The sequence below is a fragment of the Phoenix dactylifera genome, chromosome 1 (genome assembly GCF_051530095.1).
Source record: "Phoenix dactylifera cultivar Ajwa chromosome 1, Ajwa_hap1_PhDact_Kaust_v1.1, whole genome shotgun sequence".
In the NCBI taxonomy this organism is placed as follows: Eukaryota; Viridiplantae; Streptophyta; class Magnoliopsida; order Arecales; family Arecaceae; genus Phoenix; species Phoenix dactylifera.
The window spans coordinates 31,201,234-31,228,049 of record NC_143190.1 but is presented as its reverse complement, the minus strand read 5'-3'; the positions used below and the strand labels follow the sequence as shown (position 1 = coordinate 31,228,049).

Below are 26,816 nucleotides of genomic sequence, written 5' to 3'. Positions count from 1 at the left end.
TTTTATTATTGATATCAATATTTTTTTGTCCTTTCCAATATGCTTGCCCTCTTCCCCAATTTTTTTTTTCTTCTTTTGTGTGCGAACCATCAAGTTACAGGACTCTAAAATAGACGCACCAACCGGCATAGAGACAAAAATATTTTTCGATCTCTAACAATGTCATCCATATAGCATTGCTCCACTATGATCAGCCATAAATAAAGCCATCCAATCAGCTACATGTTGCCCTCTTTGTAAGTATGTCTAGTCACGTGCTCAAAATAAGTCTCCAGAAATCCACCTATAAAGGAAAGTAGGTCTCCTGGTGCTCCATCCCCGCTGCAATCCATGAAGTAATTGTTCTGAAGTTACCTTAATGCAATCAGCTCTCGGAACGAGAATAGCGTACATCAAACTCTATCATGCAGCTCTTAACTTGACGAGCGGCACCGAAGTGTCATATAGTGGCAAACCAACAATGATTCGAATGATGAAACTAGTTCTTTCTTATTGATAATTACTTTTCAGGCTTCTATCAAAGTTTATCTTGAGGAAGCCAGCCTCTCTCCCATCTTATACATGTGGAATTGGTGGCTAGGCATGGGGATTACGGTGGCATGAATCAAAAGCTTGTAGCTGCTATCTAAAAGAGGGTTAGAATGGGTAGGGTGTTTTTGCAGGGGATTAGGGAGGCAAAAATGACGTGCCTGAGAAGGGGCAGCACGCCCATCATGCACGCTGATATCATTCTCAAGCTGGGACACTGAGAAGGCGGCAAGGACCCATATGTGACTTTTGTGTTCATGACTGGTGGCTTTTGAGAGCAATTCAAAGTTGTTGCGGGACGAAGGTAGTGATTATGGGGGACTTAGACTGCCGAAAATATAATTGTGTGTGGGGCTCAAATTGACTACGAAAATTTTCTGATTAGCTTTTCTAAAGAGGTGGGGTTATGATGCCTTGAGGTAGGTTGAACTTTGAAGAGATAATTGATCAGTGATATTTCCTGATTTCCAAAGAGAGGAGAGAGAAAGTCTGAGTGAAGTGCAAATTTTTAAGCATCTGAGTTGGAATAAATTTGGATCGCCTTGACTCTCGAATTACTTGTTTACGTTCGCCATGTCTAAGTTATGGTAGCACAAACCCTGGAATAGGTAGATCTATCAAATGCCACCACACAAGTTGCGACCACCAAAGCTTGAATCTAATGGTAAACCCTTGGCACTTGTGGCAGGGCAGGGGTTTTGATTATGAAGGACATCAGTCCTTGCTTCAACCCTCATATGTAAATCCCCAGTTCCCTGAGAAGTGGCTTGGTCTGCTTGGGAGCCTCGACTCTGGTCCAAGAAAGGATGGGATAGGTTGCAAAGTACATGGATGGGGAATAGCCCCTCCTAGGGTTAAAAAAAAATGTTGTTTGACTTGAGATTCCATAACACAATCCATCAAATAGGCAACATCTATTTAGCACCACGAATAACCTTTCAAAGAAAAACAATAACTAAACCGAATGACAAATCCCGAGAGCACTTGTATAATTATAAGAAGAGTTCAAGCGGTTTCTTAAATAGGTCATAGTTCACAGACAAAAATTATATATTATGATTATAATATATATTATAAGAGCACTTGTAGTCTCGATACCAGACCTTGTATCGGTACATGTCCTATAGTGATCTTATATATTATGATACATACCTTGGTACAAGAATTATATAAAGCCGATCAATATAGGTTGGTCCCATGCCGGTCTAGCACAAACTATGTGCATGAGTGAACTTTGTTTTTATTAAACCTTAAAAATCTTACATGCCAAGAGTTCTAGAGGCATCAGTCGAGCTAGTCACTGAAGCTTCAATTCGAATGCTTAATAGTTATTATTGCATGATAGATTTGCTCATGTAGATTTAGATTTGTATCCATGAGACAAGTAGTCTCTTTCTCTGTATTTCTCAAGAATAGACAAGTAATCTAGGTTTCATCTATAAATAGATAGAATTTACTGTCTCAACCAAATCTGATAATCAGAACCCCTGTCAACGAACTTCTGCCAGGTCCCCTCCAAATTATTCTCTTTGGAAGGGTTCCAGTCGAAGTATCCTATCTTCATCACAAGGCTGCTGTCGACTTTGGCAACGTATCCCTCATTGTTTGCATGGTATATCTTGACAGGGCTCCTGCAGTGTATTCCAGCTCGTCTTCGGGACTCAATTAGCTCTGTAATGGTGTCTCGAAGGCCGAAGTCGTAGAAATGATCATAAAATATTGCAGGCTGCAAAATGCAAGCACCTTGATATGGTTAGAAGGTATAATTTAGTAGAATAAAAACCATAATCCAATCATATTAGAACCCTATCCACCAAAACTTGAGACGACCTTATTTTTTGTAAGTCTACTGATAACCAATCTCGGCTTGCTGCTTTCCGATGCCAAGCATGTTAGTAGTTTTTTTTGGGGTTTCTGGAGTAGTTTATGTGGCATATTGTTGTTGCCATTGTTCATCGTTATTGCTTATCCCATAATATTTGGTTTTCTATCCAAAGTCTTATATAGATAACTCTATTTTGCATCCTTTTGATTTTTTATGTTTTTCTTTCCAAATTTTTGGCTTTCCACCAAGATACGCGGAACCGATCGAACCGACATACCGGTGGAGACCGGCATCGGTTGGAACCAGTACCGAACCAGTTCAGGAAAAAAAAAAGAAAAAAACTGTGCGGACGCGCGCGCGTCTGCGTTATGCATGTCGTCCTCTTTCTTTCCCTTCTCTTCTTCTTCCCAAGCTCCTCCTCTCTTCTTCCCCTCTCTCCTCCTCTCTTTCCCTCCTTCTCCTGCGAGCAAGGGAGGTCTTCTTCCTCGTGAGGTGCTCGGGAGGAAGAAAGAGGCCCGGTAGCACAAGAGATGTCTTCTTCCCCTCTCTCCTCTCTTCTCCTCTCTTCTCCCCTCTGAGTTCGCACTGGTACGGGCAAAGAACCATTCGTTTTCAGCCCCTTTGGGGTTGGAACTGAATTCCATGGTTGTACGTAACGGTGGAGGCCAGTACCAGTAAGGTACAGGCTGAACCGATCGGTTCCGACCTTGCTTTCCACATTCTTTCAATTTTGGAATTCCACTAACAATCATTTGTGCTTGCTGAACTTGAGTATGATGTCTGTTGTATTAAACAGGAATATAAATGGAAATTAAGCATTGTAATTAATTACCGTTCCAGGGTGTGTAAGAATGTAGGCATATCCTTGCCCAAGCTTGTCCCGTGGAAATGGCCAATGTCCCTGGTAATCAAGAGAAATATCACACAAGAATATGATTGTTTTTATAATAAGAATAATGTTTCTGGATACTTTTTCATGAAAAAATAATGCACCAGGCCTGCCATTGGTATGACTAGTTAATTATGAGGAGTGATGTACTTTCATATCTACAAGTCGAGCTAGACATTGTGGTCCATTATAGCCATATTTTCGAAACAGAAGAACATGCCATGAAGTGCAACAAGTGCTCAGAGACAATGTGGACATCCCAAATCATTATTATGAAGTGAAGAAGCTTGGAGGATGATCCGATGTTAACATCGTGAACTTTCCTAGATAGTACTGCTGGGACCTAACCTTACCTTTTAATTGGAGTTGGGGAATGTCTTTGTGTGCATGCAGTGTTTGTGCAATAGTGAAAAGTAAATAATATAACTTCAGCACTAGTTCTGTGGTCTTTTAATGAATGCAGATATACACAAGGTAACAGATGGACAAACCTGGGTAGATCCTGTGTCATGGTTCTCTAAAAATGTCACTGCACGTGAGGGCCACCATCCCATGACTCCTGTTGGTTTCCCCTGAGGATCTATCAACCTCCAATATTGGTTATGCAAAGCAGAGTGGAGAATGCCCTGTCAATACACAGTTGAAGTGAGCCGCATTAGAACACATGCATGCGCGCACACTTCTTGAAGCATGCACCAAGGCTCTTGACATATTGAGCATCACCTAAGTTTCATGTGGGCGGACAGAAAATGAACTAGGAGGCTCCAGTAATATCAGTGATAGAATTATTTAACTCAGAAGTGTAAAAAATGCAGATTTCATTGTGAGATATCCAATAAATAGTGCAATATATGGATTTTCATTTTTGAACTTTGCAATGTGGGAAGATCCAATGACTGACTGCTCTGTACGATTCACAAAAACAAACAGATAAAAATCCACAAGCCCACACAATCATATTTAGTTCTTTGAGCCTTGCTGTGATAAAATCCTTTGGTCATTGCAGAAGGAGATTGCATCAGCCAAGTGTCATGGGCAGTGAATGTACGCTGGACAAATTATTCATGTGCAGGTGCAGATAGCACTCATAAGAATTTACAAACTCTGTAGGGCCCCGGAAATTTTAAAAACCAATGTTCTAAATATCAGGGTATGGTATCAGGTATATCCAAATTCCAAGTAGTGCTTTCCATACTAAACAAGTAAAATAATATTGATTACTATGCCTATTGTGAGAGACAGCTCCTCATAAAATCTGCTGTCAGAAATCCACAATGGTCAGCTGTTCACCTTTGTTGTGACATCAAATGCAGATGACGTGCCTCCAGTGGCATTGATCCAGTTGACAATTCTTTGCCGATGAGCATCTGTTGACGTGGAAAAATTTTGTGCATCAGACTAGTGTTCATTGGATCATCAGAACAAAGAAATAATTGTACGGACTATATTCAGCTAAGTGAATGTTACTGAAAATATCACATGATTCAGAGAGGACAAGAAAAAGAATACGAATGATGTCGCTTTTAAAAAACTTCAGCTAATCCAAACAGCAAGGTCAGTTTCAGGCTATTGGCAATGACAATAAAAGCGAAGCTGGTGTAGTAGATAAGGAGGTTCATACTGCAGAGTTCAGTATAGAGAGTTCCCAACAGAGGAACTCATCTTTTGATGTAAATGCACAATCATAAAGTAATGTACTTCAGATTCCATCATTGCCGTTGCAGTTTGTTGATGGAATCTGATCCTGCGGAGTTGTTCTATCGGACACTTTAGAATGTGTGGATCAGTGATATTCTCATAACATATTTGAAATTTTAAAAGAGTTGAGGCTACATATTTTACTTTGGTTCTTTGACAAAAGATTTAACAAATTTCAAAAGCATTGATAGGACATCTAAATCGAAGATCCATGACATCGAGGATGATCTACATTACAGAAAATGTCTAGAAACTAAAATTCAATCTCTAGCCTATGCATCAAGTGGGTACTCAATTGCACTAGTTTGCTAAAATCAAGGTTGGCTTCACTAGTATTAGGCACTGTACCAGTAGCTTACTGGTATGGTATGGGTAGGTACAGTACAGGGATGTTTTGACACATGGTATGCTGCTGGAGATAAGACAATAACTGTACATGCATTGGTATAGTGCCGAATCGAGTCCCCATATAATACTGGTACCTTACTGGTGAGGTACTATACATCCAGTACCAGGCGACAACTTGGTAAAACAAATCTTGACTTAAATACGTGATTGGACACAAATTGAAAACTAACTTCATTGATCAGATCTTCATCTTAAAATATGGGTAGATTTAAATTCACTAGGTTTTAATGATTAGATCATAGTAAAATATAATATCATGCTATAAAATTTACCTACTTGATGCTTAGGTTAGAGACCACCAAAATATATAAATTTTGGTTTCTAAGCATTATTTGTAGAGTAGATCATCTTCAACAGTTTGGACTTTCAATTTGGACGATCCATCATTTATTTGAATCATTGAATCTTTTTTCAAAGATTTAATGTGAAGTGTATAGTACAACTCATATAACAACATGGTCATTTATTTTAAATTCCAAAAAATGATTTTTTTTTTTGAAACTTGATAAGACAATGAGCATTATCTTCATGGAAACAGACTCACCCACTGAAAATAAATGCTATAAGTCTGCAACCTAGACAAATCATGAGATGAACATACTCGTAGGCAATATTCGTTGACTATGCCACTACCACATGTAGAAGTGAATAGAAATTTCTTACTGCACAAAAAGGAATCATAAAATAAGTCCATACTCAATAGTAGCTACCTTGATTGTAGCATAAATTGCCACCTTCATATGCCAAACTATCCCAATATTCTCCAATAGCAAATGCAGGATTTGAAGATTCAATATATTCCTTCACATAGCCACCAGAGAATCCTCTGAAAGCAATAAAAAATGTCATCTACTATTAGTGAAGTCCAGGCTTACATGATTGACTAGGCCTAAAAATTTCAAGGTCATCTCCACACTGCAGTAAGCCTTCAAATTTACTATATGAATCAATCTTTTTTGAAGTTTGCAACTGCAATAATGATCCATCTCTCTTAAGTTACTGGTTCAGAACTTTCAGGAAATGCAATTGATTGTTGAAGAAGAAAAAAGATGATTTCTTAGGTTATAGCAAATGAAGAAAATTTAAGATACAGATAGTCGTTGTATTGACTAGTATGAGAATATTGAAGTTGGAGAGAGAATAGGAATAATAAAGCATTTAAGATATGCTTGCCAGACATTATAGCCATAATTATGCTTCCACAAAATTAGGGTATAAAAAGTCCTATAAATGTTTAATAAAGAGGAGCATGTTATAAGGAGTGCAACTGGAGAGGAGGTAGTGGCAAAACATTTAAAAGAGAAATTGGGTGCTTGTCTCTTAAGGGAGAGTTACTTGCAGCATTTGGCTATAATTTCAGAGAGATATATAAACAATACAGTGAATAGCTGGCTTTGTTATGTAAAAGACACAATTGTAGCAGTCTGGCAAGAAGTGGTATAATTTAAGATGCATTGAAATATTTAAATATCATTAGATCGTTAATCTCTGAGGCATTGCAGATGAAACTGAGATGTGATTTGGGGGGACATAAAAGCATAAACTATTGTAAATTGCCCCAGAAAAATGATAAACTAAAGTGAAACAATGAAACTTATAGAAGTTGATTACCTTACAAAGTCGAGGCGCCATCCATCAAAGCCAATATCACTTCGAAGCCAGTTCAACCAATCCTTGATATCTCTTCGAACAAATTCTTGAGAATGATCTATGTTAGGAGCTGCATGAAAGATATCACCTGGAAACAGAAGCAGAGAACAAAATAAATAATAACTTACACTAAAACTGAGGGGCCCTGTTCCAACAAAATATGCACATGGAAGACAATGATATTAAAACTGATTAAATTTAATCATTGTGCAATAAAAAGAATAAAATAATTTTTCTCCAGACACTTGATCACTGATTACCAGTGCTGGAATACTAATTTTCCGGTGGTGTGTCCTTCAAACAGCGGTGTATGGAATTCTCAGCATGTCAAGTAATTGTTATACTACTCTTACAATAGAAGGGCCTGTTATCAGCATAGGTGTTTACTGTATGTAAGAGACAAGTTAGGCAGCAGGTATAGTTTAGGTTGGCGGGTGAAAAAATAAGGCAGGGTATTCTAGCCCCTCTCAGGTTCAAATCAATAAATGGTAAAACTCTCTCTTGGGTTCAAACCAATGAATGGTAAAACTCCTCCAAATTTGTATTTACACCAGATTGGTTTAAATCATTTAGTTTGTGGCCAGTTTGGTAAATCTAGTTTGACTCTTTGGTGCATTTTATCTTTGGATGTAAATGGCTTGATGCTAATTGGAGTATTTCTTGCAAAATCTACCCCTACATCCTGAACTATACAGCAGTTATCCAAGTGATTATAGTGTTCAGGATGCTGTGCTCAAGAAAAGAAGCCTAACCACCATTAATATAACTATCTGGTTAGTGGGAAAGTGTGCAATGAATTTGGTTTCTCTAAAAGGTTCAACTGCTTACCCAAGTTATCTTCAAGATTTTGCACACGACACTTAATATGTTCCCTTTTTTCCTTTACTTTCTTTTCCCTACTCTCTTCTTCTTCTTCTTCTTCTTCTTCTTCTCTCTCTCTCTCTCTCTCTCTCTCTCTGCTCTCTAAAAGGATGGGAAACCCATCAACATTCATTAATTTCATGAACCCAAACACCAAAATCACAGCTCCCAACAGGAACCTACATGTGACATGGATAATGGAGAGAAAGGAAGGAGGAAGAGATTAGAAACAGGGTGTGGGTGACATCAGAATAAGGCAACAATTCCACTACTTGTCTCATTGATATTGCAATTATGTCATGCTATGCACTTGGTGGAAATAGGGTGAGATCTCCTATTTTCCATTTTAATTATGTTCACAGTAGGACCAATCATATGCCATTTTAATTTTGTTCTATCAATGCATTTCCCAAAGTCTTTCAGCATGTACTTTGTTTATAAAACCAAATAGCAGGCCTAAATGTCCAAAATGTATCAGTTCACTGCTAGAAAGCCTTATGATTAATTAAATGAATATGGCTATTTAAACAATTTACAGCTTTTCATATGCTTGATGATAAGGTACGCCATCTCGGTATTGGGCCCATACCAGTGCTATTCTGTCACTATGTCGATACGCCTGGTATAGGGGCAGTTCGGCGTACTGAGTGTCGGTACGCCCTCCGTACCATGTACCGGTACCGAATCAATATGGTTTGGTATGCTCCTTACCATCCGGTTTGGTACGGTATAGCATACAATGCTTGAAGGTTTGATATAATTTAAATTTGAAGTAGGCATATCCGATAGTCTCAAATGGATTTCTGCAAGAAATGGCATTGATGTTCCATAGAGACACTAAAAGCCGCACAACTTTTAGGACTTGGAAATTTCTAATTTTGTTCTTCTATAATGTCCTGTGAAATTTGGTTAGCAGAAAACACACTGGTATCGTATAAAGCAAATAGACTCATCACTATATGTTCTAACCAAATATGGCAATAGAAAGGTATGCTTCCACAAAGTCAAAGCATCACAATCAAGGAATGCTGAACGGGCCCGTACCGGCCAGTTTAGCCCATACCGAATCGGTCCGATCTTCGGTACAAGAGCGAACCAGACGGAACCGGACTGGTTCTGTCTAGTTCGGCTCGGACTTAGTGCGAACCAACACCGATCCAGTTCGAGCTGCGCATGCGCGTGGCTGTGGCATTAAATTGTGCGCGCGCCGCACGTCTTTTTGGCCAGTTCGGGACCGGTCTGAACCAGTACCGAACCGGTCCGGTGGTCGACCGGTATGCCTACCATTACCGGTTCAGCGATTCTTGATTACAATTCACAAGATTTCTAACCATTGAAGCCTATCGACAATTAAAATGCAGCTAAAAATGTTCCCTCAAAATAAAATGCAGCAGAAGGGCAAATTCTGTAGGCTGCATATGAGTAGCCAAAATTAATAAAGATACATAGTCATCTGTCTATGAATACTTTTTCCTTTTGGTTTAAGATTACATTTATTAGTTGATGGAAGTAACGGGCCATGCCGCAGATTAGAAGTAAAAAGTGGAGAACGGTTCATATAGTCTATCTTAGATACTCCGAATAAAATTTCTCTGTCATGGTTATGTATCCCCTATAAATGCCAGTCACACATTAATCAGATTGTCTACAATTATGGGCCCTGCATTTGCTAATCAGGCATGTCACTTACCAGTTGATGGATTTCCACGACCTTGGAAATTTGGATCATCACAGACAATAGCCTCAGGTCCCCATGCAAGCTTGCCATCAAAAATATTCCACACTCCATTTGGACTCTGGAGTACATTGAGTGCACTTAGACTAGATGGAGTTTCAACATTAGAAAGGCAAAATAAGAGGTCATGAATCTGCTAAAATGAGATAATAGCTGAGGCATGAGAAAACACAAGTAAACATGGGCTTATACACCTAGCGTGAAGATGGTGAAAGTGCATTATCTCAGTTGCTCGTCTAAGTAGAAATCTTGAAGATCTCACCATGTTATGAGGATAAAACAAAGAGTAAGATTCAAGATGGCAGATCCTGGTCATTTTGGAGTATGATATCTTTTTGAGCCTCGTCAAATACAGAGATTTCTGTATGTAAACGAAAAATCATGTGTACACTAAAATCAAACAATTCAGGCTTGAAATTTTAGGAGAAAAGGACTCTATCAGTCTTCTGTTTTCTTGGCTCGTTTCATATATCTTCAATCACATTCACACCAGCTATCTAATTAATCCAATAGCTTAGCATATTACTGCCATGCTCTCCTATTCATTTGGTAGATTGGTACCTTCTGGTTGACCCATCTTTTTTGAGGCAAAATGGATAGATTCCCTTCTTTTTTCTTTTTCTTTTTTTCCTTCTTTTTTTATGAGTTGGAGCAGGATGGAGGTAAGAAGGGGAGAAAGAACAATTTTGAGAACATGAATTATTCTCCTTGTAGGCTTCATATATAAAACGCCAGTGTGATGCTTCATACATAGGGCGTGAATAATTAAAACATGATACATTTGGCTTATGTCCTTACATCTATCAAACTCTGTCTCCTTAAATTCTATTTCGAAATGGTCTAAGTGTCATGTTTGAGGTCAGTGTCTAGGTCTAGTGGCACCTTTTCTTGGTCCATCATCTGAGTCCTCAGTTGAATGTTCATTATTCACAAGCAACATTTATGATGGCTAGACCTCAGACTTCAGCTCTTGGAGAGCCCTCAGAAGGTGGTTTAAAATTTTGAAATGGTGTGAAAGATGTTTTTGCATAAATAAATAAAAGAGTATATCTTAAAGTTTGTTGCAAGTGTGACCAATTTGATTGCAAAGTATTATAATAAGGCTTCTCAAGGTCAATCCAAGCATGGTTAGTTTGGATTTAAAGCATGATCACAAGGCTACCGAAGGTTATTTTTATGCTTAAAAGTAACTTAAATTTGAAAAATCATGGCAGGGTTTGCAGCTGTTTCGCTACCTTAATCTGGAACATATGCCCAATTATGAAACTGAAAGACAGAATTAGTGATGGCACAATGCGTTTCGTGCTATATCTTATCAATCTAACCAAAAGAGCATGGAAGATCAAATGCAGCAATATCTTATTTTACTAGAAAGATACAATTTTCATGTAAGCAAAATCTCTCAAACAATATAATCCGTTACAATCATTTCATGTTGATGGGCTTCCTTGTCATGTTCTGACAGCATCTCTATGCGACAAAAATAATGTGTCTGTTTAAATGCAGACCTGTTTCTGTGCACATCGATGATTAAGTACAACATCTCCCAAGGCCTGTTTAAAAAGAATCAGCAAATGCAATTAAAATGCTGGCATGTTGAAGTGACATTAGATTGGGAAAACAATATGATAACAGTAACTATAGAAATAAAAAGAAATTTCATTCAAAAACAGAGAAAAATATGTGGTACACTTCAAGACTTTGGAAAAAAGATGATCATAAAAAAGAATCAACAGAACAAAAAAAAAAGAATGCTGACTTAAAGAGACAAATCCAAGATTATTCTCACTATGCTGACTCACAATGAATCAAGGTTGTATTGAGTGATATTTAAAACCTGAAGTTTGTACTCTCACCTGAAGATCTTGAGCATGCATTTCCTTGATACATTGTTTAAGCTCCTCCATAGAACCATAAGCAGAGTTCAAGTTGTAAAGATCAGAAGGCATATAACCTGCACCACATCCCAGAAAGCATGTCCATAAGTATATCAAATAACTAATGCTACTGGGACAATTTAGACCTATAGCTATCAGCATGATAATCAGCACGGAACACAACATTCTACAGAAGAGATAACATTAACATCTAGAGACTTTTGCAGCAAAGTCTTACGACATGATGCACCAGCTTGAAGGTTCACATAAGCCCATAACTATAGTCATACATGCATGCATATATGTATGTATGTATATAGGTGCATAAATTCAACTGCAAACACTATATTTGCAAGATTTATAACAACATAAATATATTTTAACATGGGAATCTAATCATGAGTCATGGTACAAGCAATTAATCAAATGGAAAAGAAAAAAGGCCTTATGTATTGGCACCATCATTAATTGTATTCAACACCCAGGCATCTGAAATAAAATGTCTCTCAAATCATATCTTTCTGAACTTTCAACTTGCAGGATACTTACTCTCCAAGGATTTAGGTTTGTCCATAGCCTAGGTTAGCCACCTCAAACACTTTTCTTGAGGTAATCCCTGATGTTGCATCTCTATTATGTTCAATAGTGTACACATTCCTGCCTCCTTCAGCGCTAGATTTATCATACATTCACCTGAACATCCTAACCTTCCCTATGCTGATTCATGGTGGTTCTTCTCACTTGCCAAAATTCTGATTTATGCAATAAGCATTTAAAGAATATAGTTCGCGTAGATGCTTTTATCATAGTCTATTGAACCAACCTTGAGGGGCAACAGATTCTGTTGGTGGGGGAAACCACACTGCTGTCATCCCAGACTGCGATAGATCTGCAGCTTTAGGAGCTAGCTCCAGGTACCACCTCCTTCTCCAGCTTTCCCAATTGAATCCTTGAAACTTCAAATGAAGAGCATATGATGAAAATGAGTGTAAAGGTAGAACTTCATAATTAGAATAAGACTAAAATATATTCCATGCAATGCAGCACATTCACGCCATGTAAACCTTCATTATTAGAAATATATTTGACTAAATTTTTTCTTTCATGAAATATGAGTATGCAAATCAAATGCAATTTACTGGTATCTATGTTTTCTAATAAGTCCTGAGACCTCAGATCCAGTCCACCTAATCACAGAACAATCTCAACATTCTACCGATATTTCCTGCAACCCACATGCCAATGCCGACTCCCAAAGAGTCAAAAAAGGAATAATGTCCTCAATACTAATCATGCATGATATAAAGCAGGTACCTCTACATAGAGATTGGTGTACCATTCCTTTTATAATTTAACTTCCTTCCTCCACCTTATAGCTAAAGCTGCTGAAATCATTTATAAGACCAAGTGCCTTTTTCCATGTTTACAAAAAAATATCAGATACTTGGAAGATATTTTAAGAAGTGATCCAAGCTTGTAAATTATGGGTCCAGGTGCCCTTGTGCATCGTACAATTTATGTACCACTGATTGGCAATATCAGCATGGTAAATCATTTGCTTATCTTGGGTGAATTTCCTATACTGCAATATCAATTTTGTACATCATTATCATGAGACATCAATCTTAGTAGGCATGCTAAGCAAAATTAAAAAAAAAAGAACTAACAATATGCGATCAGCAAATAACTAGAAGACACCTTCTCAACTGATTATTAGTGATTCCAAATTTATCCTGATTTCTAGGAAAACCCCAAAAAAGCACAAGTGTTCAAATTTAAAACCTATGATCAGTTTAACATAATTCTGAAGACCAAGATTTATTTCAAAATTAATTTTGTTCAATTTGTTTTTTAGGCATGCTTTTGTGTGATATGGTTGTGACTTGTAAGATCATGGTACCATGGCTAGGTACCATATAATTTGATGATATTGCTAGGTATTGGAGAATTGCCATCTAAACCTAGGAATTGGTGAGCAAATTGAGGTAAGTAACCCTGGCACTGATCTTAAAGTTTTCAAATTACTGTTGAATTATAATTATAAAAATGTATATGTTATGATATATCTTTCTCAAAATTCGTATCAAGTATATGATTGCATGTGATTCATGAATTTGATTAAATAGCATCCTTCATGAATACTTGATGGTGTATGAATTATGAAATTATGATTGTGTTAGATTGCATGAGAAATGATATTTGAGGCATGTTTATGCATTTTAAATTGTATGATGCCATTTATCATTTTGCCAACCTATTTATGGTGATTATGATTTATGAAAGAAAAATAATATGATTTATGAACTCTCAGATAGCTATGACCGCCTCTAGAAATAAAGGCTAGTCAACACCCTGGAGCTAGCATCCAAAGAATAACAGGCCCTCTGTCAACGGGTTAAAGTTGGTAACGAATAACAGAATTAGTCGACTAAGATTAACAGGCCCTGTCACGGGATTATAGTAACCATAGCAGCACATCCGTCTGAGAGTATGTTTCATAAAGTATAGATAGATGGCAACATTTTTATATGACTTGTATTATTATGATTATGAACTTTCATGGATGGAACATGCATTGCTTTATTACCTGATTTGTGTATATCATCTATAAAATGCTTTATTTTAGCTACAACTGTTAGCTTCTTAAACACTGCATTGGCATAATTATGCTTGATCCAATAAGATAGTACTTGGTTACTTACTGAGCTGTGTGGCTCATATCTTTTCATCTATCTTTTTTTCCTATAGATGAATAAGACTGCTAGGAGCAGGGAGCTTGGTGTTATTCAGGGTTGGGGTAACTGAAAATGTTATATAATAATCAAATTTTAGAAGCTCTGTACTCTTCCCACTTCATGAATAATGTTATGACATTAGTAAATGAAACTATTTACTTTTGTTATAAAATTTTAAGTGGCTTCGTGTTATTGTGTGCATATGATTGCAATAGCATGACCGTGCCATGATCCGGATTCGGGGTTGACATTTAGTGGTATCAGAGCAATAGGTTTAATCAAGAGTAAAAAAAAAAAACTCTTAAGTTTTAATTAGGGGAATGGGTAGTTAAGTCTCGTTTAGTTAGATTCCGCATAATTGAGAAGAAAGAAAAGATTTTATTAGTTGTACCATTGGTTAAACATGAAATTTGATTAATACAAATAGTTTGATAGGAGAAAATGAGCAACAGAGAGAGGCAAGTCTTGGCAAATATTGCAGCTAGGAGGAGAGGAGCAAGAAGGAGAGGAGTTGCCAGCCATCCGGTTGAGCAAACTGCTAGCCCAACTGCCACCCAGGTAGATTTTACTAGAGTATGTCAGGTGATGGCTCAGCTCCTTCAGCAGCAATAGCAGATGCAACAACTGATGCAGCAACAGATGCAACAACAGGTGCAAGCCATTGCCCGACCTGCACAGCTTATGGACTCCTACTATGAGCAGTTCCGAAGATTGAATCTTTCTATGTTTGATAGTGGAGCCGATCCGTTGGCTGCTGAGATATGGATTCGGAGAATGGAAGAGATGTATGATGCTCTACAGTTTTCCGAGGATGTCAAGGTTAGGTTGGTTGTTCCTATGCTAAGAGGAAATGCAAAGTTTTGGTGGACAACCATGAAAGCTGCAATTGAAGATGATGATGATCAGCTGACTTGGGATGAATTCAAGAAAATGTTCTATGAGCAGTACTTTCCTAAGTCAGTCAGAAGGACTAAAAAGATTGAATTTTTATCTCTGAGGCAGATAGATGATATGACTGTACTAGAATATGCCAACAGTTTAATGAATTGGGTCGATTCTATCCCCTAGGCTAACAGATTTGAGCACGGCCTGAGGGATGAAATTCGATCCCGGTTGTCAATCCTGATTTTTACCAGCTATGAAGAAGTCCTGGAGAGAGCACTGAAAGTAGAAGAAGATCTGAAGAGGTTAGAGAAGGAAAGAGGTGATCAGAGAAGGCCCGGAATATCAAGGAACCTGATGAGCCGGCCAAGAAACTTTGAAGGCCCTCCTAACAAGAAGAAGAAATTTAAGGCTTGTCATTTCTGTGGCAAACTGCATGCTAGTCCTTGCTTGAAGAGGATGGGGGCCTGTTTTATATGTGGGCAGCCATGACACATAGCCAGAGATTGCCCAAACAAAAAGAAGGATGAATTTGGACCTTCTAGACTAACTGATCAGATGTAGAGAGGAGCTGCACGGGTATTCGCACTGACACGACAGGATGCTAGTGCCAACGACAGAGTTGTGGCAGGTATGATTCCCATCAACTTTGTTGATGCTTTTGTACTATTTAATTCTGGCACTACACATTCCTTTATATCCTCCAAGTTCTCTGCATCCTTCCATCTCATGCCTGTTAGATGAGCCTTTACTTGTTGCTACCCCTCTTAAGAAGATAGTAATGGTTGATTCTGTTCATAAAAACTGCATAGTTCAGATAGAGGACAGAGAATTATTGGCTGACTTAGTACTGTTAGACATGTATGATTTTGATGTCATCCTTGGTATGAATTGACTGTCTGAATATCATGCTCACATTGATTGCTTTGGCAAGAGGGTAGTGTTTCAGATACCTCTGAACGGAAATTTATCTATCAAGGTGATGCACCCACTATGAATCCCTCTTTGCACATTATCTCTACAATGAGTACAAGGAAGGCCCTCAGAAAGGGGTGTCAGGCCTACTTAACTTGTGTGGTAGATACTACAAAAGAAACAAGGCTAGAGGATATCCCTGTTGTGAGAGAGTATCCAGATGTTTTCCCTGATGATCTACCTAGATTACCTCCTGATCGGGAGATTGATTTTCGGATCAATCTCTTATCGGGTGTTGGACCTATCTCGAAGGCTCCTTATCGGATGGCCCTGGCAGAGCTAAGAGAGTTGAAGGTTCAGCTATAGAAACTCCTAGAGAAGAAATTCATTCGCCGGAGTGTTTCACCATGGGGAGCTCCTGTACTATTTGTCAAGAAGAAGAAGGATGGAAGTATACGGCTGTGTATTGATTACGGAGAGTTGAATAAGGTGACAGTGAAGAACAAATACCCTCTACTCCAGATTGATGATTTATTTGATCAGCTGCACGGTGCCCAAGTCTTCTCTAAGATAGATCTACGGTCTGGATATCATCAATTGAAAATCTTAGCTGATGATGTGCTGAAGACTGCGTTTCGAACCAGGTATGGGCACTATGAGTTTTTGGTTATGCCATTTGGACTAACCAATGCGCCAGCTGCTTTTATGGATCTGATGAACAGGGTCTTTAAGCAGTATTTGGATCAGTTTGTTATTATTCTCATTGATGATATACTGATCTATTCTAAGAACAAAGAGGAACATGAAGATCACTTAAGAATGGTGTTACAGATTCTTCAGGAGAAAAGATTATATGCCAAGCTGAGCAAATGTGAATTCTGGCTGGATAGTATTGCATTTCTTGGTCATGTGATCTCTAAAGAAGGGGTGTCAATGGATCCAAAGAAAATAGAAGCAGTGGTGGATTGGCCTCGTCCTACCTATATCACTGAAATCAGAAGCTTCTTGGGTCTAACTGGTTATTACAGAAGATTTGTGGAAAAATTTTTTCAGATCGTTACTCCTTTGACTCGTTTGACCCAGAAACGAGCAAAGTTTGTATGGAGTGAAGATTGCGAGCAAAGTTTTCAAGAGCTAAAGCAAAGGCTGGTATCTGCTCCTATTCTTACTCTACCAATCAGTACTAGGGGTTTCACCATCTATAGTGATGCCTCCAAGAAAGGGTTAGGCTGTGTACTGATGCAAAATGATAAGGTAGTTGCCTATGCCTCTAGATAGCTGAAGCCTTACGAGCAGAACTATCCGACACATGATTTGGAGTTGGCAGCAGTAGTCTCTGTGCTGAAGATTTGGCGACATTATCTGTATGGTGAGCCTTGTGAGGTATTTACTGATCATAAAAGCCTAAAGTATATATTTACTCAGAAAGAATTAAACATGAGGCAAAGAAGATGGCTTGAGCTGCTAAAAGATTATGATCTACGCATCAAATATCATCCGGGAAAGACTAATGTTGTGGCAGATGCTCTCAGTAGAAAGTCAGCAGTGGGCTCCATATCTCCTTACCACTCAGAAGCAAATTTTGAAGGATTTTGATATGATGCAGATAGTGGTGATTTCCAAGGGTGCTGGGAGCATGTTGGCTAATTTGTTGGTACAACCTACTTTGACAGAAAGAATAAAGATTCTTCAACAGATAGATGCACATTTGTGTCAGCTCAGAAGTGATGTGGAAAGAGGGTTACAACCCGAACTCCGAATCCACCCGGATGGTACTTTGCGTTTTGGCAGTAGATTATGTGTGCCCAAGGATACTGATCTAAAAAGAGAGATTCTGGAGGAAGCACGCCAGTCTCATTTCTCTATTCATCCCGGCAGCACTAAAATGTATAGAGATTTACGAGAACATTTCTGGTGGAACGGCATGAAGACAGAGATAGCAGGATTTGTAGCTCGGTGCTTGGTATGTCAGCAGGTAAAGGCTGAGCATCAAAGGCCTGCCGGTTTGCTAGAACCATTAGAGATTTCAGAGTGGAAATGGGAGCACATCATTATGGACTTCATAACTAGGCTTCCAAGGACAGTAAGGAAGAATGATGCAGTGTGGGTGATTGTTGATCGCCTCACGAAGTCAGCTCACTTTTTACCCTTTAGGGTTGGCACTTCACTTGATAGGCTGGCTCCGAGGTATATTGATGATATTGTACGCTTACATGGGGTATCAGTAAGTATTGTATCTGATCGGGACCCCCGCTTTGTATCTAGATTTTGGAGAAGCTTCCACACTGCTATGGGCACTGATCTGAGACTCAGCGCTACTTATCACCCTCAGACTGATGGTCAGTCAGAGAGGACAATCCAGACTCTGGAGAATATGCTGCGGACTTGCACTGTTGATCTGGGAGGTTGCTGGGATGATCATATATCCTAGTGGAGTTTGCTTATAATAATAGTTATCATTCTAGCATCCAGATGGCACCTTATGAAGCCTTGTATGGATGAAAATGTCAGTTTCCTCTACATTAGGATGATGTTGGAGAGAAGAAGCTGTTGGGCCCTGAATTAGTTCAGAGAGCCAGAGAGAAGATTCTACTGATCAGAGAAAGACTCAAGGCAACTCAAGATAGACAGAAAAGCGGGACATATAAGAAAAAAAGAGAAGTAAAATTTCAAGAGGGGGACTTTGTATTCTTCAAAGTTTCACCCTCGAAAGGTGCTACGAGATTTGGAAGACATGGTAAGCTGAGTCCTCGCTACATTGGTCCCTTCAAGATTCTTGCCAGAGTAGGAGAGGTTGCTTACAGATTGGCTTTGCCATCAGAGTTATCTAGTGTGCACAATGTCTTTCACGTTTCTCTTCTACGGAGTTACATTGCTGATCCCAGCCATGTAGTACAGCATAAACCCCTACAGATTAATAGAGACTGGACTTATGAAGAGTATCCTTTACGCATCATTGATCATAAGGAGTAGATCCTTAGGCGGCGTATCATACCCTATGTGAAAGTTTAATGGAGCAACCATTCGGAGAGAGAGGCCACATGGAAACTTGAGGAGGAGATGCGAGCGAGGCATCCGCAACTCTTTGAAAATGCAGGTATGTAAATTTCGAGGACGAAAGTTTTTATTAGGGGGGAAGAATGTGATAACCACCCCCATTTCTGGGAGAAACGGGAGGAGGCCATCACACCAAAGGGCAGGTGTTTGTAACCGCCTGATGGTGGGCGGTTACAACCATCCGCCTTCCCTAGCAATTGGAGGCTATAAGAAGCCCCGATTGGTGGAGAATTTCATCACCCTCTTCCTTCTTCTCCACTGTCTCTCTCTTACAATCCTCTCCGGTTGGTAGATCCCAGTGTTAGACCCACGCCGCCGGAGCAGAAGGCCCCATCGCCGGAGTAGGAGGCGGACGACCATCTTCAGAGCAGGTAAAGCCCTTCTTCATCATTTATTTTTGTAGATCTAGCTTAGAGATTAAATCTAAATGAAAAAAAAGAAAAGGCGGGCGTCGGCTGGGGCGGCCGCGAGCAACGTCGGCCATAGGCCATGGCTGTCGCAGGCCATCAGCCGCAAGCACCAGTTGCTGCCGCAGGGCGGCCGGTGCCGCTGACTGGCCGGGGAGCGCCGCTGGTTGCAGCTCGGGCCCTCCCCGGGTTCGATCTCCCCTCCGCGGGAGAAGAAAGAAGGGAAGGAAGGAAAAGAAGAAGAGAGGAAGAAAAAAAATAAATAAATACTTACTGATGGTCAATCCCCGGCCGCCGACCTCCGCCGCAAGATGTCGGCTGCGGGATACGGGACGCCGACTGTGGGCCCGACCGTGGGCACGGCCGCGGGCCCAGCCGCCAGCCGCTGCTCGGTCCTCCCGAGCTTGACCTCCCCTCATGGGAGGAGGGAAGAAGAGAAGAGGAGGAGAAGAAAAAAAAAGAAAGAAGAAAGAATGGGGGAACCTTCGGGAAGGAAGAAGAAAAGAAGAAAAAGAAAAAGAAAGAAAAGAAGGGAAAAGAAAAAAAAAAGTTTACATAATTAAATAGTAAATAATTAATTAGAGATTTAAGATAATAAACAGATATAAATAAAAAGGAAATAAAAATATTAACCCTATAATTGGGTCAGGCCTGAACCAGACATTGGGTCAGACCTAAACCAGAGATCTGACCAGACCTAAACCTGACATTGGGTCAGACCTAAACTAGAAATATAACCAGACCTGAACCAGACATTTGGTCCGACCTAAACCAGAGATCTCACCAGATCTGAACCAGAGATTGGGTCAGACCTAAACCAGAGATCTGACCAGACCAAACCAAAAATTTGGGTCAGATCTGAACCAGAAAGTAGTTTGACTTAAATCAGAAATTTGATTAGACCTGAACCAGAAATTTGAGTCAGACCTGAACCAGAAAATTGGTTTGACCTGAATCAGAAATTTGATTAGGCCTGAACCAGAAATTTAGGTCAGACCTGAACCAAAAAATTTGTTTGACCTGAATCAAAAATTTGACTAGACCTGAATCAGAAATTGAAATTAAACTAGGTTAGGAACCCGATAATAAAATTGAGTCCTACAGATGGGCTGTAAATGGATTAATTAAGAAAAGAATATAAATAAATAGAAATTGAACATGCAAATAACATGTAATTTGATGATATTGCTAGGTATTGGAGAATTGCCATCTAAATCTAGGAATTGGTGAGCAAATTGAGGTAAGTAACCCTGGCATTGATCTTAAAATTTTCAAATTACTGTTTAATTATAATTATAAAAATGTATTTTTAATGATATATCTTTTTCAAAATTCGGATCAAGTATATGATTGCATGTGATTCATGAATTTGATTAAATAACATCCTTCATGAATACTTGATGGTGTATGAACTATGAAATTATGATTATGTTAGATTGCATGAAAAATGATATTTGAGGCATGTTTATGCATTTTAATTATATGATGCCATTTATCATTTTTCCAACCTATTTATGGTGATTATGATTTATGAAAGAAAAAGAATATGATTTATGAACTCTTAGATAGCTATGACCGCCTCTAGAAAGAGAGGCCAGTCGACACCCTGGAGCTAGCATCCAAAGAATAATAGGCCCTCTGCCAACGAGTTAAAGTTGGTAACGAATAACAGAATTAGTCGACCAAGATTAACAGGCCCTATCACGGGATTATAGTGACCATAGCAGCACATCCGTCCGAGAGTATGTTTCATAAAGTGTGGATAGAAGGCAACATTTTTATATGACTTGCATTATCATGATTATGAATTTTCATGGATGGAACATGCATTGCTTTATTACCTGATTTGTGTATATCATGTATAAAATGCTTTATTTTGGCTACAACTGTTAGCTTCTTAAACACTGTATTGGCATAATTATGCTTGATCCAATAAGATAGTACTTGGTTACTTACTGAGCTGTGTGGCTCATATCTTTTCATCTATCTTTTTTTCCTATAGATGAATAAGACTACTAGGAGCAGGGAGCTTGGTGTTATTCAGGGTTGGGGTAACTGAAAATGTTATGTAATAATCAAATTTTAGAAGCTCTGTACTGTTCCAACTTCATGAATAATGTTATGACATTAGTAAATGAAACTATTTATTTTTGCTATGAAATTTTAAGTGGCTTCATGTTATTGTGTGCATATGATTGCAATAGCACAGCCGTGTCATGATCCGGATTCGGGATATGACATACAACCTCCTCCAGATTTTGCTCATCCGCCTGGGAAGGTCTATCGTCTTCGTAAGGCGCTCTATAGCCTTAAGCAGTCTCCTTGAGCTTGGTTTTTTAAGTTCATCTCAGTCCTGACTCAGTAGGGCTTCATTCCTAGTGCATATAATTCTGCACTATTTCTTCGGCAATCTGAGGCTGGTATTGTTCTTCTCTTGCTATATGTCGATGATATAGTTATTACTGAAAGTGACGTCTCAGGGATTCATACACTTCAGCAATTATTTGGACAACAGTTTAAAATAAAGAATTTAGGATCCCTCAGCTACTTTCTTGGTCTTGAAGTGACATCCAGCTCAGATTGTTACTATTTTTCTCAGGCTAAGTATGCCTATGAGCTACTGTCTCGTGCTGGGTTGATAGATAGCAAGACTGTGGATAGTCCTCTGAAAGTGAATATTAGGCTTCTTCCCACTGATGGTGAACTATTGAAAGATGCGACTTTGTATTGGCAGTTAGTTGGTAGTCTCATTTATCTAACCGTTACACGTCCTGATGTCTCTTATGCAGTCATCTTGATTAGTCAATTTATGCATGCACTACGCTTTACACACTACGCAGCAGTTCTACGGATCCTCCGGTACGTTAAAGGTACATTATTCCATGGCCTTTCTTTCTCAGCCCACTCCACTTTGGATCTTCAGGCCTATTCCAATGCCGATTGGGCAGGCGACCCTATAGATCGTCGTTCTACCATTGGCTATTGTTTCTTGCTTGGTTCTTCTCTTATCTCTTGAAAAAACAAGAAACAAACAGTTGTCTCTCGTTCCAGTACAAAGGCCAAGTATCGTGCACTAGCAGACACTACCTCTAAGTTCTTATGGCTTCGATGGTTACTACACGACATAGGTATTCCTTTGGCCAAGAGCTCTTCTCTTTATTGTAATAATATGAGTGCCATGCAGATCGCTCATAATGATGTGTTTCATGAGCGAACGAAGCATATTGAGAAAGACTGTCACTTCATTCGGCATCATATCAAGCAAGGCGCTCTTCAATTAAGATATTGCTTCTGCAGATCAGCTTGCTGACATTTTTATGAAGGCACATCCGCCGGGGCGTCATCATGATCTGGTTGGCAAACTCAAGTTGGCATCTTCGCTACCATCTTGAGTTTGAAGGAGGATGTTAGACTATAGCTTAGTTGTATAAGAGTTGTAACTTAGCTGTATAATAGTTGGGTATGAGCTATATTGATTAGACTAAATATGGGTTGTATATAAGCTGTGTATGCCTCTCCTCAACTATAAAAGAAGGGAAGGGCTATGACACTGGTGTCCAAAAACTTTGAACAAAGATCGTATTCTTCCCTCTACGCTTGCTCTACTCTTCCTCTGTCTCTCTCCCTTCCTTTATCATAGTCAATTCAACATTTTCTTGTTCTAAAATAACATTTTCTTATGCACGTATAAAAGGAAACCACATGTCCAAAGAATCAATTTAAGACATGCCTTTTTGAGAATCAATTGAATGCCAAAAGTTTGCACATACAAACTAATAATTAGAGAATCTCCTGATAAAATTGGATATCTATAAGTTCTTTATACAATGTGAAAATTCAGGTAAGTATTCTTTCTTCTTGCTTCCACTCAAGTCCCCGAAACAACCCCCCCACCCCCCCCCCCGCTTCCTCCCTTTTTCCCCTACATCCTGGCACAAGAATCCTGGCTCTGCTCCTGTATGAAGTAAATAAAGACTCTGAAGTCATGTTTTCTAGAGTCTAACTTTATATCAAATAAATATTTATCTGTCATAAAAAATATCTAACTGTAGATTGGAGTTTCTGACTCTGAATTTCACTTTGATTGCAAGCACCTGTGTCGAATGTGTCATTAGTTATCAACACCCAGGCAACAGTGGAGCAATTATTTTCTATTTATTGGAGAAAATGAAAAAGAAAATAAAATCCCTAAATCCCAGGAACTAAAAGACAGCAATCAATAACCTGTATGTGCAACGATGCCCATGCAGTATTGTGAAATATTAGAATCTGACCACAATAATTACTGAACAATCTCGAGAGGAATACTAACCACGATCTCATGCCCAGTGCCGGTGCCAGGCTCTGCATGAAAATCCACAGTTAACTATTGTTGACACTCGCCATTTTTGTTCGGAAGATAATATCATACACGAAAGCATACATAGCCATTGTATTAAATGAAAATAACCTAATTTTGTTTGTTCAGGGGTCCTTTGCCATTGTACAGTTTTCCTCTGTAAAGCACGTTCCAAAGCCTTCCGCTTCTTCTCTACAGCTTCTTTCTCAATTACATGCTCAACAAGCATATCTGCCTCTTTTGGTTTTTCTTGTGCTATAGACCACACTTCATCAGGTTTGGGCAAGTTCAATGACAGGGATTTTGCTGCTAGTGCCTCAGACATATTAACTTTTCTCGGTGGCAACTTAGGACAGATAGTTGTAATCCTACGGGCCATCCATTCAGGTATCTCTCTTCGAGGACCTTCAACAAGCAGTTTCCACTTTTGTGAATCATCACCAGTCAAAAGATCAATCCTTCCTCCATTAACTAGATAGTCCACATCTTCTTCATCTTCTCCAGGTGATTTTTCCCCATGCAAGATTGACTCTGCAATCTCTGCTCTCCGTCTCCAGACCTCTGAAGCAGCTTCAGATGCTTTCAGAGATCTCTGCAGGGCAGCACATCTCCTCATATAGGCTTGGTCTTTTATACGTGCTGTTTCCTTGATGGCTTCAACGGCAGCCATGAAGCTTTCCAGTTCAACCTTGAAAGCCTTTCCAGCTGCTTTTTCCCTTTCTGCCGCCGCCTCCTTCATTTTCTCTAACAATGACCTGATTTCCTCTTCCTTTTCAACAGACTTCTTCTTAGTTAGTTCTTGAAGATCATTCAGGGCTTTTTCTGCAGCATTAGCACGAAGATAAGAAGCCTTTGCTTGTGCTAGAGCTTGTTCCAACTCAGACTTAAATCCCTCAGCCTCACTTTTCATAATAAGCAATCGAGATTCTAAATCACTGACAGCATTCTGTAATGCAAAATTTTGAGACCGAAGAGCTGCAATCTCATCCATCAAATTTTCTCCACCAGAGAGAGCCGATACAGATTTTTTTGCATGGCTGCTGGCTTGTTCTGCTGCAGACAAGGCCTTGTTTATTGCATCTGTTGATTGATCAGCAATAGAGGAGATAGTACCCTCAGCAGCACTTCTTATCTGTTCCTCGATGCGATAAGCTGCTTCGGCAGCAGAAGTTTCCGCAGCAGACACCCTTAACCAAGCATCTTCTAATATGTGAGAGGTAGCTTGCTGGAAAGCAAGTTCTGCTAATTTCTCAACCTGCACAGCAAGTTCAATCGCATCTTGTTTGGCAAGAACCAACTTGGATTCCAAAGCAACTTTGTCCTCGATTGATTCCTGCAGCTTGTGATTGAACAGAGATTCAGCTGCTTCGAGTTCTGCAACTGCTAATTCCTTGTCATGCTTTATCATATCAGCATATTCCTGCAGCTTAGCCTGTGACTGTGCCAACTCTTCAAGTAACTCATCTCTCTCTTTTCCAGTGGCCTCCTGATTTGATCTTGCCTCAGACAGCGCAATAGTGGACCGAGCAAGTTCACCACCATTGCCTTGTGAAGAGTGATCTCCATCTCCAACAATCTCTTCAAAGGTGTCATCGGACTTGTCCTGTTATAAAATTCAGTACCATATTACAATTTCATTTGCAGTTGCATCTTTTGCATGTCCAAATAAATCTACATGAATATGTTTCGAGAAGAAAATCCGAGACCAGTGCCCTCCATTCCTACCGGGCCAGCACGTACTCTAATACTGAATGCACGGAAGCCTTCATTAATTGATACATTTTTCCTGAGAGAAATCCATATCGATATGAAACTGAATGGGAAAAACAAAGTGATTGTCCATTTAAAAAGGGAAAAAAAAAAGATCTTTGAGGATACCTTTTTCTATCAGAAAAATTCCTAGGAGCTTTCAGCTGCCACCTGCGGCAGACTGGTGAAATCTGGAGCCAACATTTGCGGAAATTGAGTGAACCACGAGAAGGACACCACAGGGTTGCATCAGCGCAGGTGGCAATAGCCATCTGTGACCGTCCATAGATACATAGCATTTTAATCTAGTAGGCATATCACTTGATCGAAATGACCAAAAAAATCATAAAAAAGAAGTACTTCGGACAAAAAGATTCAGAGAGAACATAATAAAGGATGAATAATTTGAAAAAAAATGGAGATCCATCATCTGTAGCTGAGTATTCTACTGAAGAAATATTTCCACATTTGTTTCATTTCACAAAATTAAATATTTAAATGAAAAACCCTCGTCACTACCATTCCCATACAATTAAAAAACAATAAAAAAAGTGTTTGCCGAGTCCCAATTAAAAAAAAAAGCATCAAATGTGAAAAGTGAAGAAGAATAAAATGGGAGAAGAAGAAGATCCAAAAAGTTCAACCTATCATATCAAACAATGGCAATGGTCACGTCGGATCGGCACACGAACCAAATGAAAAAAAAGAAGAAGAAGAAAGGAGACCTATCTTACCTAAGAATTGGAATCAATCGTAGAGATACGAGCCAATCTAGCGTTCTTGGTCTCCGTAGGAGTTGAGATGACCTTTCTTGCTTCGTCTTCTCCGTTCCCCTTCCGAACTCTTGGAAGCCGACCATGGAGTCGGAGTGGCGCGGAGTTGTTTGCTCACTAATAAACCAATCTCTATTCTAACTTACCTTAATGCCCCTGTATTATGTGAAAAGGACGAGCCGTGGTTTTCATGGTATTAATGTAATTAAATGTCGAAGCGTGACGGAGAAATGAAGGCGTGGAATCCCCTCCCCGAGTTTCGTCTACGAAAGTTCGTCAGGGGATGTCCGTGCTTGGGATCACGGGGATACCCTTTCGGCCTTTCGGGAATGATAGCGGGCTACAGCACTTCGGGAACAGCTAACCATGGCCTTCTGTTAAGATGTTCCGTCAAGCATTGCCGTGGCCTCGTGCAGATTTTTCGTCTCTACAGGGAGCCATCTTTTACATCCAAAGTTGTGAAGGAGCACCAGAAGCAAAAGGACCGA

General features: G+C 39.4%; 1 protein-coding gene across 2 annotated transcripts; it reads right to left on the bottom strand.

Annotated features, from left to right (window-relative positions):
* Positions 1-1,756: 1,756 nt before the first annotated feature.
* On the bottom strand, positions 1,757-26,464 carry LOC103720069 (uncharacterized). Of its 2 annotated transcripts, none has more exons than XM_008809603.5 (15): positions 26,290-26,464; positions 25,685-25,827; positions 25,532-25,592; positions 23,918-25,409; positions 23,780-23,811; positions 12,295-12,427; positions 11,451-11,548; positions 11,103-11,147; positions 9,550-9,655; positions 6,960-7,086; positions 6,059-6,174; positions 4,533-4,609; positions 3,734-3,868; positions 3,186-3,254; positions 1,757-2,254 (listed from the first exon to the last, which is right to left on the bottom strand). In XM_008809603.5, exons 2-15 carry the CDS (start codon positions 25,825-25,827, stop codon positions 1,982-1,984), a joined length of 2,907 nt encoding a protein of 968 aa, XP_008807825.4. In that variant the 5' UTR covers positions 26,290-26,464; the 3' UTR covers positions 1,757-1,981. The 2 variants fall into 2 exon arrangements, with proteins under 2 accessions (XP_008807825.4, XP_088577383.2); XM_088721257.2 differs by having other exon boundaries at positions 25,547-25,592.
* Positions 26,465-26,816: the final 352 nt, after the last annotated feature.

Excerpts from the sequence above, each read along its gene's own strand:
- LOC103720069 (XM_008809603.5), bottom strand. The coding sequence starts at position 25,827 with ATGGCTATTGCCACCTGCGCTGATGCAACCCTGTGGTGTCCTTCTCGT. Across the intron at positions 23,812-23,917 it reads CCCTGAACAAACAAAATTAG|AGCCTGGCACCGGCACTGGG; the intron begins GTTATTTTCATT and ends ATTTTCATGCAG. Across the intron at positions 9,656-11,102 it reads ATCGATGTGCACAGAAACAG|AGTCCAAATGGAGTGTGGAA; the intron begins GTCTGCATTTAA and ends AATGTACTCCAG.